Genomic DNA, 17,200 nt, shown 5'->3' with positions numbered 1-17,200 from the left:
ATCCATTCTAGCGATCCTTCCTAGCGATTCTAGCGATCCATCCTAGTGATCCTAGCGATCCTTGCGATCCTTGCAATCCGAGCGATCCATTCTAGCGATCCATCCTAGCGATCCATCTTAGTGATCCTAGCGATCCTATATACTTTAGATCAGCGGTTCTCAACCGCCGGTCCGCGTCAACTTTCCTGCCGGTCCGCCAAATATATTATAATCTTAAATCTTAACTACAAAATGCAACATGCTGAAGGCTTGTCCATCAATTTAGAACTTCGCCAGCTTTGTAATTTGCAACATTGTGACGTAACATATGAGTTAATGGTCTACTTTGGACTTTATCGTACGACACAACGCAACTGTTGTGCCCAACTGTTAAAAAGTAGGCTACAGATCGTTTAAGTCTTATTTTAGGACCAGTTCTATGTGAATAACTTTAATTTAATAGAACCACGTATAACACGTATGATATCAAAGAGACAGCAGCAAATTGCTCATTGAATTTAAGTTTCCATTCTTTGCTTTTAAGTTGCATACTTTTGTCATATTTGCATTTTGAGTTGATTTTGATTTTTTAAGGTCCACCTGTCCGCAAAATTTGTTTTTAAATTTTACCGGTCCGTAAGATAAATAAAAGGTTGAGAACCACTGCTTTAGATGCACCGTACATAACGTTTATGTTTAGAATTCATTTTGCGGTGTTTTTTTGTCACGGAATAACACCCTTAAGTTGAATATTCTATAGGTGTGATTCGCACAAGATGAGCGTGTGCTTCGTAACAACAAAATATGACTAAACGTAAGAACAATTGCAGGGTGTTTAAAAATAAATGTCATTGTTAAATATGGACAACACAGTCCAGATCAGTACATAACAACCCATCGAATACATGCAAACGAATGTCGACATCTTTTAATAATAAGGAACGCAATAGACACTGAAGATAATGTATATATATTGTGCGATTAACAAAAAGAAATGTCATGGCCCAAATGGGGCCCATATTTAACTGTTTGCGCTTTTTTCATTATGACAAATAACTTGGCAGATTATATCAGAATAAAGGCGAAACAAAAACTGGACAAAACACATTTTAAAACATAACACATTGCAACGAAGGAGCGTGAAATTTATTTAATCTGTGACTTTGTTGCCTTTGCAGGAAAATGTATAAAGTTGGATCTTTAATTTATTGCACTTTTTGCTTTCTGTCAGTTTAAATTTTTGCACTATTAGAACGCGGTAAATTGCTCTTGCAGAGATTCTTCAGATATTCTAAATATAATCACTCAAGACATGTTTAAAAAAGCAATCTCTTACAGATGAACGTATATGTAATGTACATCGCCCATACCAATCCAAAACTATAAAAGTCAAGCATCCACAACCTTTGCAACTTGCTAAAAACAAGCACAATTCAATATCAAGAGCAGCAGCGACAAATCTTCCGGCGGATCTGTTGGGGTGATCGATAATTTCGGGTGGGGTCCGATACCCACAAGTGGATGTATCGGTAGCCGTCCACATCTTGGATGGTATCGGTGCCGACCCAACACGTTTATTGCAGTTCAGCAATGGTTTGCTTTATTAGCTCAATGTTTTTTTTTAGTCAACTTGATGTTTTCTATGCTAAAAAGGAAATTGTCGAAGAATAGTGAATTTATAGTCGGAAATAACTTACAGTGTTAGAGCTTGAGCAATTTTTTGCCTGACAACATTGCGTTTGCACGTTTTAATTTCCTATTATCCAATTATTCTGTCACACTAATATTGTCAGTTGTCATCCGAACGTCCGGCCGTACTTTTTACACACAATACCAATATCGGAATAAAAAGCCAAGTATAGGACATCCCCACTGGTCTGCACGGACGAAAAATCCTTAAGGAGTTTGTCAGTCGGGCCTCTTTCTGCGGCACATCGGCTTGATCGCCTGAATCCAGTCGTTTCGTTCCGAGTCCGAGGTGGCAATGATAAGGTACAGCGTTCCAGAAGCCACTTTGACGCAGAACAGGTGCTCTGGCGGATGACGTATGCCGAGCGCTGCGTTCACGGAAAAGTTAGAGATGTGATTTTTTTTTCATGTGAGCCTAGGCTCACCAGTTAGCCTCAAGGGTTCTTAATACAGAAACTTTTTGTATTGGTGAAAGACTATATTTGCTTTACAGATAGGCATGCATGCAAAACTTTGTAAATGGCCATGCTTGTTTAATGCTAAACGGTAACTATATATAGGTGGCACTATTTAAAAACATTTTTTTGGGGGGGAGCCTCGGCTCGCCAGTTAGCCTTTAGGGTTGTCAAAACAGTCGCGAAACGTTTTTGTGATTTGGGGGGAAAATATATTCGCAATAGAAATACTGTAGGCATGCATGCAAAACTTTGTAAATGGCCATATTTGTCTAATTAGAAATAGGCTTATCAGGTGGGACTATATTAAGACACATTGTATTGATTCTCGACAAGCTTTAGCAGAACCGTGTTTCATCAGGTCAAAATAGAAATGCAAATCATGTTAAAAGTAGAAATGAAAGCAATTAAAATGCACGAAGTAGCACACAAGCGCGAGTAAAATGCGATGCTTCATTGTTCTTGTTGCCTTTTACTCGCGCTTGTGTCCTTTATGTAGTGCCATCTGACTACCCTACATGCAAAACTTGTATCAGGACTTCCCAAACGTTTCAGTCCGCCGAAACATTTATAAGGTTCGTAAAAATATTATAAGGTTAGTTTAAAAGCGTTTTTACCAAACATTTCGCGCTGCTTGCTGTAGCGTACGTTTGTTAAAGCATTTATATTAAGTTTAAGTTTGTTTTATTTTTTTAATTTACATGTCGAAATGATGACTGCATTGAAATTGTCAAGTAAAAATGTAACCAAGGGATCGTGCAAAAGGCTGAATCGAAAAATTCTGATTATTAAAAAAAATATTTTAAAAGCTGTTTATAGCCATTTTAAGCTGTTGTCGAAAGGTCATCTTGCAATGAATATCGAGCTATAAAATAAAGTGATATAAAAATCTTTAACAAGACAATAGTCCGATCGATATTTTCATTTCGCTTACCGACTTCGGCCGCTATTTTGCCCACCGTGAAAACGGTGGCGCCATGGAGCGAGAGGCAGTTGAGGACTTTGGCCGATTTCTTGGCCGGGTCGAAGTAGGACAAGGTGGACGGGTAATCCTGCAGTACGAAGCATCGCGCCTTCCAAGACGGAACCACGTGACCCTGTCGAATAAAATATGTTTAAGTTCTTATGCGGCTTGGTGAATGGTGACTGATACCCAGGGTTGTAATGACTTAAGTCTTTTGCACAAAATGACTTGACTTAACCGAAGTCTTTTTGACAAATGACTTGACTTGAGTCGTTTGAGCACGATGACTTGACTTGATTTATTAAGTCTATTGGACAAATGAATAGGGTTGAATTAAATCATTTCATTAAGAATTTTTTTAAATTGGTTTATCTTTTTTAATTTTTGCACATTAAACACGTTACTTGCTATATGTTGCGTTTACGGTGTATTTTACTTAAGTTATTGCTCATAATCGGACAAGTTTACCACTTTACCTGTGTAACATTTTTTTTGACAAGGACTTCACTTAGAGTTGACCTGCTCTAATTATGACTTGACTGGGACTCGAATTAGGCAACCGATGACTTGGACTGGGACTTGACTCGAAAAGAATTGACTTTGACAAAGGTTGTTTAACGAATGACTTGACTGGGACTTTATCCATTTCAAAATGACTTGTTTATAACACTGATGTGTTGTAAGTACTAGTTCCGGCATAGAATGTATTTATTATCTTAAAATACACGTTTTTTGCTTTAAGTTTGTGTGTTGATCGAACTTGTATTGGCCTCTTTAAAGGCTTACAACAGAATTGTACAAATTAACATTTAAAGACGACAACAGCTAAACGCTTTCTATTTTCATGCAACTTACAGTTCAAAAACAATTTATGAAATGCAACAAACAAGGCATTTTCGCCGACACTAGACGAACAAAAAATTGTGAAAATGTATTTTCGCAGCTATGATGAAGTTTTCTGCATGAAAACGCGTTGATCATGAAAGCGCGATTCGAGAGGTATTTTCGGTTTCTACGGGAAACTATAGCATGACGTTTGCTATGAAACTATAGCATGACGTTTCTTACTAAATCCCAGCAGTCGTACAGTAAAACCTTGTTGTGGTTTACGCACGCTACATTGGCCATTGTGAGGTATAAAGGCTCGTGCAGATAGCTGTACCAATGTATATGACTATTCAATTTCTTACTGTAAAAAGGGCCATGCCAAAGAGTGTTCAATGCGTTAACATATTTATCACATTCCCGCCAATCCGGTCCCGTTACGTCATATCACGTGACCAATTGGGCGTGCCTTTTCACCTGAGTAATGTCTCGCTCCAGGAAGCTTTTACACGATTGGACAGGATGTGCAAAACGCTCCGTTGTCAACTAAGGAGAATTTTTTTTCCTGAGATTTGCTAGCGTAAAACTTCAATGGTTTATCGCGTGACGTCATACTTACGTCGTCAGAAACGCAACCGACGCACAGAAACTCGCGCGCGCGTACACATTGCGCCCGGATGCTGGTTATAATTCGCAAATTTACTTGGAACATCGAAAGAAACAGAACGTTAACACATACAACGTTACATCACGTACGCCATTATGCGAAACACCAGTAAACAACACTTGCATATACGACACAACTTGGATGCCTCACCAGAACTTTCGCGAACATGGCCACCGACTTGCTCAGCTTCTGTGGGCGAACGTACAAGGCTGGTTATTTTAAAAAGCGCCCAGCTGTTATAATGGATCCTATATTTCTCATTTTTATCCTTTGGAATTTATGACCACTGGTAAGGCTCATTTGTATTTACGCAACCCCTTCTATTTGTTGTGGACTTATTAATAGGATTTTCTGTCCCCTTTTACTCCACCCCAACTCTTTGCCTAACGATTGTTGTAATTATATTTAAGTCATTGGGTTACGCACTCAGGATAGTGTTTTTAATCGCTTTGACTCCGGTAATTTTTGTTTTATCGTAAAATGACTTGACTTGGACTTCGTTATTAGCCGACCTAGGCAATGACTGGAAATTAAGTCTTTCAGTTGAATACATATATCAAAAATAGGGTATTTGTACATGAAAGTTTGCTTGCTATTTGGATTTTATGGTTGCTATGTTGAAAAACAGTATGACACTTAAAAAAACATAGTATGACACCAAAATTTGGTTTGCCTTATTACTCGCTATGGCAATGACTATACAACACTCTGTCATTAAGGTAATGCGGAAATGCGACCAACATTTCATATTTGTTTCTAGATCGTGTAAGACGTAAACAAAACTGCAAAAAGAGGCCAGCACAGAACTAGCCAATCAAAAAGGATCCGGCTTGTTCTCAAGTGGCCTTGGTTAGCTGGCCCAATAAAAGTGATTATTCATGAGCTACGCTTTCGTCAGGAAGTCAGTTAGTGGATTAGGCCTGCAATGAGTCAGCTACCGTGCCACAGCGATACCGCGTTGCGCTGCGAGAGTCATATGCTGCCGTGCTAAATATAAAATCAACGCTTTTCCGCAAACGGGTTTCGCTGGCTAAACAACTAAGTTCCTCCACTTTTTCATGCTGCTAAAAGTCGGCATCCCACTTGTACAAATGTTACGACGACCACCAAAATCGGTCCTAATATGACGTTTTTGCCATTTTTTTCGATTCCGGTTTCGGTATATACCCTTTTCGTGTTCATATTACAGCGGTTCCAATAACAATGCGAACAGAGGGGCATCAAGGCGGTAATGTTACAATGGATATGCGTTTTTTTTTAACTTTTTACCACGGCCCACGTTTGTTTCCCCCAAACAACCAGGCATTACTAGAACTACTAAAAATAAACACTCATTTTCCACAAAAAAATGTGCAGGCAGGCCCAACGGTAAGACGCACGACCAACATTAAGCATCACTTCCAGAGAAAAAGAATCCCTCACATAAACATTCAAACATAGCTTATAACAAAGCGTAAAAAAGTAAGCGATTTTAAGATTAAATTTGCTCGCCATCCAGTTTAAGGTCGTAACACATCTTTTCCACCACTCACCCTTTTGAAGAGAATTCCCCGTTTTATGATGTCACCGGCTGGTAAGTCCGAAGGCAAACCTGTGGAATCTTTCTGCTTCAGAGCCTGCAGTTTCCTGGTAAAAGATAAATGTGATATATTTTCATAATAAAGCAAAAAAGAGACTTCGGTTTTTAAAGCCTGCATTAATTGTGTTTCATTAAAACAGTATTTTAACTTAATTATCTGGCGAACCCATTTAGCTTTCTTCACTAACAATTTGCTCTTGTCACCATCACATTTTTTGAAAGGATAAAAATTCCACCAATAATTACGCTTAACTTTCAAATCGGCACTCAAACACAGTACAATGTATGCCAGCTGTTACATCATTACATCCTACTGAGACGAATGTGCCCGGCTATTAAAACTTAGGCTATCAGTTAAATTAATTTAAAAGAAGTCGGACGGACACATTAAAATTTCCACACACCATGCGGTCGCTGCCGTCGCGGTTTGATTTGGTTGGGTCACTTATAACAGAAATTTTATATGGTTAGATATACTTAATTGATTTTTCCCAAACTTTAAAATTAAATTGGTTCTTTTCCAAACTTAAAGCACGAATACGCTAATAGCAGTTTTGGACTTTAAAGTACTTACTTGAGCTTCTCCGGGTTGCGCAAAGGCGAACTTTCAGCGCCGTTTGTAGATTTCGAGTTGCTCACTGACGAAAGATTCTTCAGCAGAGCTTCGTCGGTTAGCTGCCGCGGAAAATAGAAATAAGTGGTAAAACGATTAATCGCAAGTATTTAAAGAAAGTGTATTCGCAAAAAAGAGGTTGCTCTGACTTGAAACTAGGTGGTTTAGAGAGTCTTTTTCTTTTTTTAAGAGTTTCTTTTTTAAAGCAATCGTGGCGAACCTTTGGGAAAACCAAATTATAGGCTTTCAGGGTTGACAAAAGATGGAAGTTAGCTTTTTGCAAGATGCGCTTCAATTGAACGACGGAAAGCTAAATAACAGAAAACTACTAACGTTAACCACTATTTTTTTTGTTGTTGTCTGCATTGATAGCAAAAAACATCAATTGGTATTCTGTATTACTCAAAATATAGCATTTGTGTAACGAGATTTGGTAGCTATTCTTTTACCGGTCGAAAATTCCAAACATGTGGTCAGTTTCTTAAAAATTTCCAGTACTGAAGTCTAGCGACGTAGCCAGAACAGCACACATACACTCACCAGTCTGTAGTACTGCTGGCTGGCAAATGGCTGCGACGGTTCCTCGTCCTGGGTGAGACAGTCCAGCAGTCCGACCCTGAACAGGCCAGTAACTGTCGATTCGGCTTCGCTTCCACCGATACCCAGGTTGACTCTCATCCAGGACTGAAGCTCCGTACCTGTGAGATCAAGACACAAAATTGAGATTTTTTAACGCCTCATAACCGCTTTTTATGAGAGGGCGTACTTAAGAGTCTAAGGTTTAACCTAAACTTAGCGTCCCATGTTCATAAGGCGACCTTTCTAAGAAAAGTTGAAACGTATCGTGGCTAAACAGAAAAAAAAGCGCTATCCTAGAAAAAGGTAGCATAAACCAGCATTGTGTTATAACAGGTCTATCCCTAATTGAGTCTCAACGTTTCACCTCTGGACCTTTGAATTGCTGATTCTAAACCCCGACATATATCAAACTTACGAAAAATTAATTGAAAAATATAATAACGTGTATTTTCACCGACGATCTGACTTAAACCTAACCGAAGTGAAAGCGACTTTGCGCTGTCAAAACGATTTTTATTTGTATCATAATGTGAACGGAACTGAGCAATTCTTTGTATCTTAACATTTGCTACTAAAAAACTCAATAAACTCTTACAATATTTATTGTAAGGAAACGCCAGCTTTGTGGAAAAAGAGATTTTGTTAGATATTGTTGCTTTTTTAGGTCGAACTACTGTTACGTGTTCATCAACACCTTTAGAGCAGGGAATCCTAAATTTTTTACCGTGGACCCCTAATTTTTTTTTACCTCGCGTGGACCACGGTAGGCAAAAACATTTAAAAATGACATAATAAATTTACGTTACAATAGACTTCATAAATATGCTGATTTCGGTCCAAAAATGTGAAAGTGAAATGGATCCTTAATACAAATCAGTGCAAATCTGTTTTATTTTATTTTTTCTTTGATAAACATATAACTTCTTAAATATACACTAATATTTTAACTGGGATTTCAATGAGACCCAAAAACTAGTTCACGGATTCCCAAGGGGTGGACCCCAGTCTAAGAACCCCTGCTTTAACGCGGCCATTCAATCTTAAAAAACAAAAACTTTTTTTGTAATTTTTTTATATAGCTGACCTGAAAATCCCTGGGTGTAGCGAATTCCGTCAATGGTTCTGGCCACCTTAGTGGGCCCGCCCTCCTTGCTGGCCATCCGGACCACCAGCTCCGCGCTCCGGCGAATGTCGCTGCCCTCATCCGAATCCACCGACAAAGTGCTCGGGCTCATGGGAACTCCAATCGAATCGTCCTGCATTAAAAACAAAGAAGACGATTTGAATTAATTTGGCTATACCGCAAACTGATAAAACCGAAACCCGTTGTACTGTAGGCTATGGCGCACCAACAATAGAGCATTGTGTGTTTTATACAAGGAAAAAAAAAGTTTCCCGATTACAAAATGCTAGTATAAATAGTTTTTTCTCAAACTTAAGTTTGACGTGAGTCTGGAATTAAACTACTTTCAATACGGAGCGAGAATTGTCATTTTTTACAAATAGCAAGGTGACATCTTTCAAAACACAATCAGTTGAGTTTTTTATGATTGATCAATTCTTTGAAAATTATCGTAGTTTATATAGCCAGCATTTAACAGGAAAATGTTAGCTTGTGTGCAAAAACGTAACTTCAAATTACTCATCGTAGTACTGCGCATATGAAGTTCGTCATATTCAGGACGTGTTTCAGCACACCCAAACAGCAGTCCGAAAGCGATACTTACGATGTTGTTGGAGCGGATCTGAGTAATGATGCTCTGAATGATGTCAGTCCAGATTTGAAACTCGGCCGAGGTGGCGGCCTGGATGGGGTATTCCGACCCTTGCTCGGTGGTTATCTTGAAGACATGCTGGAGAAATAGGCCGTTTTACACGTCTTGGTAAACAACCAGTAAATATGAATATTCGTAAATGGCCGTATTTGTCTAATGCTAAATAAAGGGATCAGGTGGCCCTGTATAAAGACAAATTGTATTGAATTCTCGACAAGCTTTCGCACAACCGTGCTTATTTGTCTTTACATAGTACCACCTTAGAATACCATATGGTACAAAAGTTGGCAAAAACACGCCTGATTTATTGCAGTGTGTAACCTAATTTTGAAAACAGACACCGAAACCACAACACAAAAAATATGCATTGAATTCGGATACTGAGTCATGCTTCTTCCTCGCATTGTGATACATGGAGGTTGTTTCGATTGTGACTTGCAAATGTTGTCTGTGATAATGTGCACTTTGGTGTGTCGATGCCACAAACCGGTATATAGCAAGCGGTGTTGGGCCAAATTCGAGTTTGAGATTTACTGGCATTCAAAGAGGTAACTAATAACATAAATTTGATTGTCTCTTTTTTGTCCAATTTCGATATTTACTGGCATCCCAAGATGTAACTTATAACCCAAATTTGGTTGTGTTCTTTTCATCCAATTTTAAGGTTACTGTCATCGCAAAATATAACTATTAACCCAAATTTGTTGGCTATTTTTCTGTCGAATAACTATAATCAAACAATCCACACAAAGCTTTGAAAGCGGGACACCCCTTCGTTTTTATGTTAAAACTTGAAGATTGACCTCTGTGTAGGTAACAACGAGCACTCGAGTACGGACCATTCATCAGAAGCCTCTGTACGATCGAAACTATTCTTCAAACGCTTGTTACAATTATCGTTGACGGGCGGCGCGGCATGTAGCGTTGGGATTGGGACAGGGGTAGGTTACTGTATAAGCTAGCTTTTATCGATTTCCATTTATTAAACAACAAAATAGCTATAAAGTTGTTGTGTTTAACGTTAGTCACATTCTTATACGAAGACACCGGACTTTCTTGACTTTTATCAGGGTGATGAAGGTTTGGTAATTTTCAAAAAACGTTAAATCAAAACAATGCTGTGTTTATTGGACAAGGAAACCGTATGCCAGAATGAAATAATAACATAAGGCATTTAATGCGCTTAAACTTGACTGACCTTGACTGTATTTCTTTAAAAAATAAAACCTATTTTTGCTAAGGGGCTGAGCATTGCTTTGACTTAGGTTCATACTTTTATTGCAGAAAAAGCAAATTTATGGCTTCCAGCCCTAACAACACGTGCTTCGTGTTTTTAAATTTAATTTTTAAGGGGTACGCCATACATACAGTTAAAAAGCTTCAGAACCCATGCTTGAGATAAACCAATGTGCAATTCGATTTTTTACCAGAACATTTTAATTTCGATAATACAAAACTTGGACTTTGGTTAATCAAAATAACTTAAAAATTTGGCTTAAGAGTTGTTTAAGTCAAAACGCTTACTTCTATTGCCAGAAACCTGACTTAAGTGCATTAGGTTAAATAGCATTTTTGTAGAAAAAGGCCTGAATATTTTATTGTTGCTCATATCTGACTGGTTTGCGCTTTAGACTTGGACCGGAACTTGCAATTTACTGCATACGCGGTTTCACTTGACCTACTTTTGGCAAAAGACTTGACCTGGGCCGCAGTCATTTCGAAACGGATTAACGGGGGAGCTGTCTCTTACCTCGCGAAGTCCATCTTTGTCGTCACTTGAGAAGACTGCCCCTTTGGTGAGCTCGGCGTTCTTAAGAGGGATCCGTCCCTGGGGAACCGTGTGCCGCTGGTTCTTGTAGTAACGCAGCGAGGTCTCAGATAACTTGAACCAGCGCGTCTTCCAGTTGTGACGCACGTGACCCTGCATATGGTGACGTCACAGTTTTACAACAAAAGTTTCGAACGGCTTTAGACCCCTTTAGACCTATTTTCAGTGTTGTAATGACTTAAATCAAAGACTTGACTTAAGTGCATGTAGGACACTCTTTTTCAATGACTTGACCTGAGACGTTTCGGTAAAATTATTTGGACAAATGATTTGACTTGGACTTGACTGCATTGGTTGAAATTAAGGGTTTTCATTTGACATTTCAATAAAAAATGTCCCACATATCTCAATTTTTGCACTAAAAACAATTACCCTGCTCGATGTTGGGTAACACACAAAAAATATTTTCTAAATTACAAAAAAGTTTCGCAGCAAACTTAACAATATCTCGGGCACATTGGTGTGCCGCAGTAGCCTACACAGTTTGACAATCACTAATAGTCTGTGGATAAATATACCGTACCACCTTTACACATTGTTACGTATTAATGTGGAAATCGGAACACTTTTAACAAAAAAACGTGTGGAATTAGAGTTTTAGATTTTAGTTGACCGCCACGTTTCAGAAAAGTCGTGTTTTTTATTATGTGTTACACTTTTTGCTCAATTATTATCAAACCACAACTCACCCTTTTTATGAGGAATCCCTCCATGTAAATTTGACTAGTTGACGACATGATATTCCGTTGGATTGCCAAACTTGTCAAAAGTTTATCAGCTTAGTTACCTATTTCAGTAATTATGCTCTCTACAAATAAGGAACTGTTAAATAACAGGACAACTCACATAAAATCAGTGCACACCTTGGAAAATACTATGACGCCATGCTTTCTATTTCCGTCGACAACAATTGGTTTAATCAGCTATTGCTTTACCAAGCGTGGGTGATATTCAGTGCTGTTTGGCGGAAGTCATTGATGAACTCAATCACGCTTATGTAAAATTAAAAAAAGATCGACCTCAGAAGGTATTAGAAATGACATGCCTTTTCTGTGCTGAATGACTTGGCTGGATATACATTTCAAGCCAATATTACCAAAACCTCTCGGAAGCCTTTTGGCATTGTAAATTAAAAGCACAAATTGTTCTTTTAACACCGCGACACACTAGGTTTAAATCAGACCTGAACAATAGTTCAATAAATTTGCTGTTTAAGCTCCTTTAAAACAAACTGGAGCTGAATAAACCCTTAAATCTCACGTTCACTTACCGAGTCCAGTTAAGCACCATCGATCGCAAACCACCCTAAGCAGTTATTTTTGGCTAGCAAAGGCGCTACAAGCAGTAAAGACGTCAAGCTAAGACATAAACGGCCATATACGCGGTAAACATGGACTACAACGCAATTCATAAATATTTTATGGCGGATTGATTAGCGCGCATATCGCTGAAGATGACGCCCGTCTGTCGAGATGTCTGCCAGTGCCTTTACAGTAGGGTAAATTGCTGGTACCTTCACCTGTCCTTGCTCAAGATATTGGCTGCAGATTGAACAACGATCAATATTGGATTATTCCCGGTGTGCCTACGAAGGCGATAACAAAAGGATAGCGCTTAAAATAGAACCTGAAATTATGCAAAATGTTTTTTGCTTCAGCTTTTTGGACGCGCAACTTGTACTCTTTCTTATCTGTTACCATGAGTTTTCAGTACAGCTGCCGGCGCTGGCCTAGAATCATACCACAACGCACAGTATTTGGGTTAAGGTGGATCAGCATTATTATTAAATATAATAATACTTGCCCATCCACACCCAAACCCGCATCCTAGCCCAAATATTGTGCATCGATTTAATAATTGTTTGAAGGCTGTGGTAGCTTTCTAGACCAGTACCCAGTTGCCTTTTTGCTGCTACGATTACAAGCCCATCTTAGAATAACAATGGGAGGCATAGATTCTACTAGTTTTCATACACTTTTGTTCTCGTTAACCTGCCATCGCGCCAACACCAGTGCGAGTGCATCACCGAAACCTTCTTAGGCGTTTATTAAGTGCCTGCTCAGATGATTCAAGCCTTGGCAGGGAGGCATGACGTAACAGAGGTTATTTGTAAAGCACAATGGGTCATACGGCTTTGTTTTGTTTCACAATGCAATAAGAGCTATATAAAGATCAAATGGTCTGCAATTGCATTTTGTGCATATGCAAATAGTTCGGGCTTACCAGCTGAATTATTTCGGATGTTTTAAAATGTCCCCTATTGCAATGTTAAATATAAGCTTTACTGTACGATTGCGACCAACTGACAGAAGGATTTAAGTAATATCTTTCAACAGCTAACCGACAGAAAAAAAACTGAATTTTACTTTCTTAGACTTAGCCTTTACTCCTTTCAAATTATTTTACCGTGTAGTATCCTTTAAAAAAACTGTTGACATTAAATAAAACAAAAGTAAGTTATAGTCCTGACACAGGCTCCCGTTTCGATTATTTATTTATTCTGTTGTGAAATTTACTGGGTAATTGGCATTAGTATGTCGTCGATTACAATGCTAAGGTAATATCGATAATTATGATCAAAATATTGTTGCTTAGTAGGTTTTATTGCGTATTGTCAATTAAAGTGTATATAGTGTGCGACATATACAAAATGCATCATCGATTTTTCAGTTTCCGGTGTTTACGCTTTGCAGTATACGGACGTGCTAGCCGGCAGGCCTATAAAATAAACAGTCTTTCTCATTGTTTCTCGCGTTCATCGGACGGAAAAGATAAATCACGTTCTCAACCGCAGTACTGACGTGCCAACCTATGTTACGTCACAGAAGCAACACCGTCATACTTGCTTGGCTGTGGGGCTGTGCTTTAACCTTGCAAATTTCATGCTAGCATGTGAACAAAGTTTACTTAGATTGGATTAGGTTTGAAGGGGTCTATACTGGGAAACTTTGTTTGCTTTTTGCAGATCCGGAAATCGTACATTGTTATTGCTCGAGAAATCCAATCCTGGGCTTTTCAGTAGATTTAAAGTGTATGAAGGCTGTTCATGGCCGGATTTATCTCATGTGTTAATGAACTAATTATTGACTTGAATTAAAAAAAGGGTTTTCATTAAAAATATTTTGATTCACAAGTAGTTGCTGATCTTAATTTGATTTAGCCTATACTGTGAGTAAAATTAAATGTACTTCGTGACTTAACACATATTGTTGATTCACACAAATGCTGTACCGTTCGACGACAAAAAATAGCATGATTTAAAAAAAAAGGCCGCTTACTTTTCGCTAATATGTTGCTAGTGTCTAGACAAGATATTTTTATAGCTATAAATAAATACATGAGCTGAAGACAGCACGCAGAAGTTTTTGTAGGGGTAAACTAGGATAAACATTTTTAAATCACACTCCGCATGCTTGAAACAAAAGTGTTTGTAGATTTTGCTAATAACAATCAGAAACTGTTACCTAAAAGCACCGTTTAAATAAATGCCTGAAAACTTTGTTGAAGCATTTGGGCACCATTTGATTCCAATTCCAACCCCCTTTTTGTATATTTCACAGCACAAAACCTTACGTGTTTTTCTGTTACTGATCAAACAAAATACCAAACATTCCTTGAGCATAACCAGTGTTTCCATTCTAGTGTTTGTGTATTTTATTTTTGAATAGAAGGGACTCGTCATACATTTTTTTTTGTAAATGGTTTGTGATAGTTTGATATGTAGGCCTAACTGCTTAGTGAGAAGTTCAAGGTAAAATTTATGTACAAGCCACAATTTTTTATGACCCAATGGTAACAAAAGTATGACACATTTTTTTAAAATGACCTTAATTTTTATAAAAATTATTCAAAATCTTTGTACTTTGGAAAGCACATTTTCTTCAGACCTAATGGTCGTGGTGGTGAATTCTATAGCTCGCTTTAAGGATTGCAAGTAACTTTTCAGAGCTGTTCGTTGATCCACCTATTTGTTTTTACCAGTTTTGGCTATTTTTCCTTGTTTTCCCCAAATTTTATAACCTTTGCTTCAATTTAAGTTTAACGGCCTTACACAAAATATGACATGAAGTAGAATAACAACTTTATAACACTTCCCTAAAGTAGTTTAATTGCACCTTTTCATTGTAAATATAACCTTAATGGTTTTCGCAGTCGCCTATAATATGATATCTGTTTCTCTCAAAACATGCACAGTGTGTAATACAAAACGACTTGATTGACAAAAATCATCCCAACTACATCTACAAATGTCGAACTTTCAACCTACGTGACACAACATCTTTCCAGAAGGACACGTGCTTACAGGGTTATTGCCTAGAAACCGCGACGTACCTATAAACTCAACGCAATTCGAAGCTTTAGTTGCATTTTTATTAGCATTAGTAATAAGAAATAGCCGTTTTTAACGTTGTTTTGTGACAACAGAGGTGTGTGATGTCATAACCGAAAACAAACAAGGCTTGAGGTTATTGCCTGGCTTAGGGATGATTTCTAATTGTCAATAAAGGACAAACATGACATCGCAGCCAACTGTAAAGCGAAAGTACAGAAGATCCAGTCAAAACGGCAAGAAGAGCGATAAACCGCGAGTTCGAGGTGCCAACAAGAAACGTGGCCCTGAAAACATTTTGCCAACTAACTTGTCGGAGTTTATCATTGATAACGAAGCAGATAAGCCTACCGTCACGGAAGAACAATACACTGAGTGTCTCGAAGTGCTCTCTAGCGACCTTTGCCGGAAAACGCAAATTGGCAGAATCCAGCAAATTTTAGGTGAACAGAAATCGAAACATTTATTTTCAGCAGTTTTAAATTTCTCTCTTTTCCTGTATCATTTAGCATTAAATTCCAAATATAACTATGGATTTATGAAAGCATAATTTCAATAGTAACTGGATGAATAGTGTTTTTCTGATAATTTTTTCTACTTTGAGAGATTTTTTCAATTTAACAAGCTAAATCGATAGATAAAATTTTATTTCCTAACCTATTTACTTTGATTCGTTGAGCCTGTTAAGGTTTCATTTTTTGGAAAATGGTGTTTATTTTATTCTCACAAATGTAAAATTAAAACTATTGTATTTTACAATATCGCCTAAAAGTGTCTTTCTTATGCTTAAATCGGTACATTTTCAGGCTGTTAATCAGAAACGTACTTTGACATAACATTTAGGTCTTGAATCCAGTCAGAACAAAGCAGCGCAGCCACGCCAGTGCGTACCACTAGCTCAAAAAACGAATCCCAGCCATAAATCCAGTCAAGTAAAAACTGAAAAAGAGCAGGAAAACGCTGCTGAATCAACAGAGAAATGCGCCCAGAATGCCTGCTGTGCTGCCGAACTTAAAAAAGAAGCAAGCGTTACAGAAAGTGGACTGCTCAAGTGTCGCCTTTCCAATACAGAAACAGCTAACATAGAAAACAGCGCAACGGCAAACGCAACGAAAAGAGACCTAGGCCTACCTGGAATTAAGTTACACGGGAGTGCATCGAACCCAGAGCTTTCAGGCAAAACTGCTGTGACGCTGTCGAACGTTATTGACCTAAATATGGCGCGTAACGCAACGCGGAGCCTGCAAACAAAATTCATCGTCACTTATTATTAGGCTTTTAACTGTCGGCTTACTGGCCTTTATCATTGGCTGTATTGCTACTGCTGCAATGTAAGACTTTCACGTTTTCGGTATTCGCATAACAACTGTGGTCTCATGCTTAGTTTGTGCACTGTAGCTTTTAAAACTGATCTAAGAATACCCTTAGCCGATTAAAGCGCTCTTGGGATTTTCTATTAGTTGATATTTTATCATTTAAATATTGTGATTTTTCTATCATTTAGTGTCCTACTGAAGAACAATATCTAAGGTTCACTTTGGTGCATGTTTTACAGATCTTTTATTACGTTAAGTTGACATAAAGTGAATCTTTGTCGTGGGGCTCTGCGTCGAGACCCAGTGGGCTCAGTTGATAAAAACCGCCCCATACGGTTCGCGCGTGATGATTTCTTTAAGCATTACAGTCAGAATGCAAGTTAGTGGCATTAATTATTATCCAACTTATATTTTCGGACACTATTCTATCGAAGTTGTTGCTATCCAACTGTTCCAACTGCTCGGTCTCCAATACTATAATGTACTTTTTTATGGCGCTTTGATCACGTGCGGATGCTCCTTACGCTGTACTTTATTATCTAAAATAAAAAAAAAACACGGCGCAAGTATATAGTGTGCTACATGATTTATTGTGCCCCTT

The 17,200-nt window shown here is 38.2% G+C and overlaps 1 protein-coding gene across 1 annotated transcript; it reads right to left on the bottom strand.

The window, feature by feature from the left end:
• Nucleotides 1–939: 939 nt before the first annotated feature.
• On the bottom strand, nt 940–11,759 carry LOC146164799 (pleckstrin-2-like). The gene is made up of 9 exons (XM_083382412.1): nt 11,643–11,759; nt 10,876–11,046; nt 9,078–9,203; nt 8,435–8,606; nt 7,312–7,469; nt 6,733–6,833; nt 6,112–6,205; nt 3,058–3,220; nt 940–2,036 (listed from the first exon to the last, which is right to left on the bottom strand). Exons 1-9 carry the CDS (start codon nt 11,688–11,690, stop codon nt 1,888–1,890), a joined length of 1,182 nt encoding a protein of 393 aa, XP_083238538.1. The 5' UTR covers nt 11,691–11,759; the 3' UTR covers nt 940–1,887.
• Between the last annotated feature and the right edge of the window lie 5,441 nt (nt 11,760–17,200).

The sequence above is a fragment of the Ascidiella aspersa genome, chromosome 2 (genome assembly GCF_963924565.1).
Source record: "Ascidiella aspersa chromosome 2, kaAscAspe10.2, whole genome shotgun sequence".
Lineage (NCBI taxonomy): Eukaryota > Metazoa > Chordata > Ascidiacea > Phlebobranchia > Ascidiidae > Ascidiella > Ascidiella aspersa.
This window is presented reverse-complemented; position numbering and strand designations above follow the sequence as displayed.

Excerpts from the sequence above, each read along its gene's own strand:
- LOC146164799 (XM_083382412.1), bottom strand. The coding sequence starts at position 11,690 with ATGTCGTCAACTAGTCAAATTTACATGGAGGGATTCCTCATAAAAAGG. Across the intron at positions 11,047-11,642 it reads AGGGATTCCTCATAAAAAGG|GGTCACGTGCGTCACAACTG; the intron begins GTGAGTTGTGGT and ends CACCATATGCAG. Across the intron at positions 3,221-6,111 it reads GGGGAATTCTCTTCAAAAGG|GGTCACGTGGTTCCGTCTTG; the intron begins GTGAGTGGTGGA and ends TTTATTCGACAG.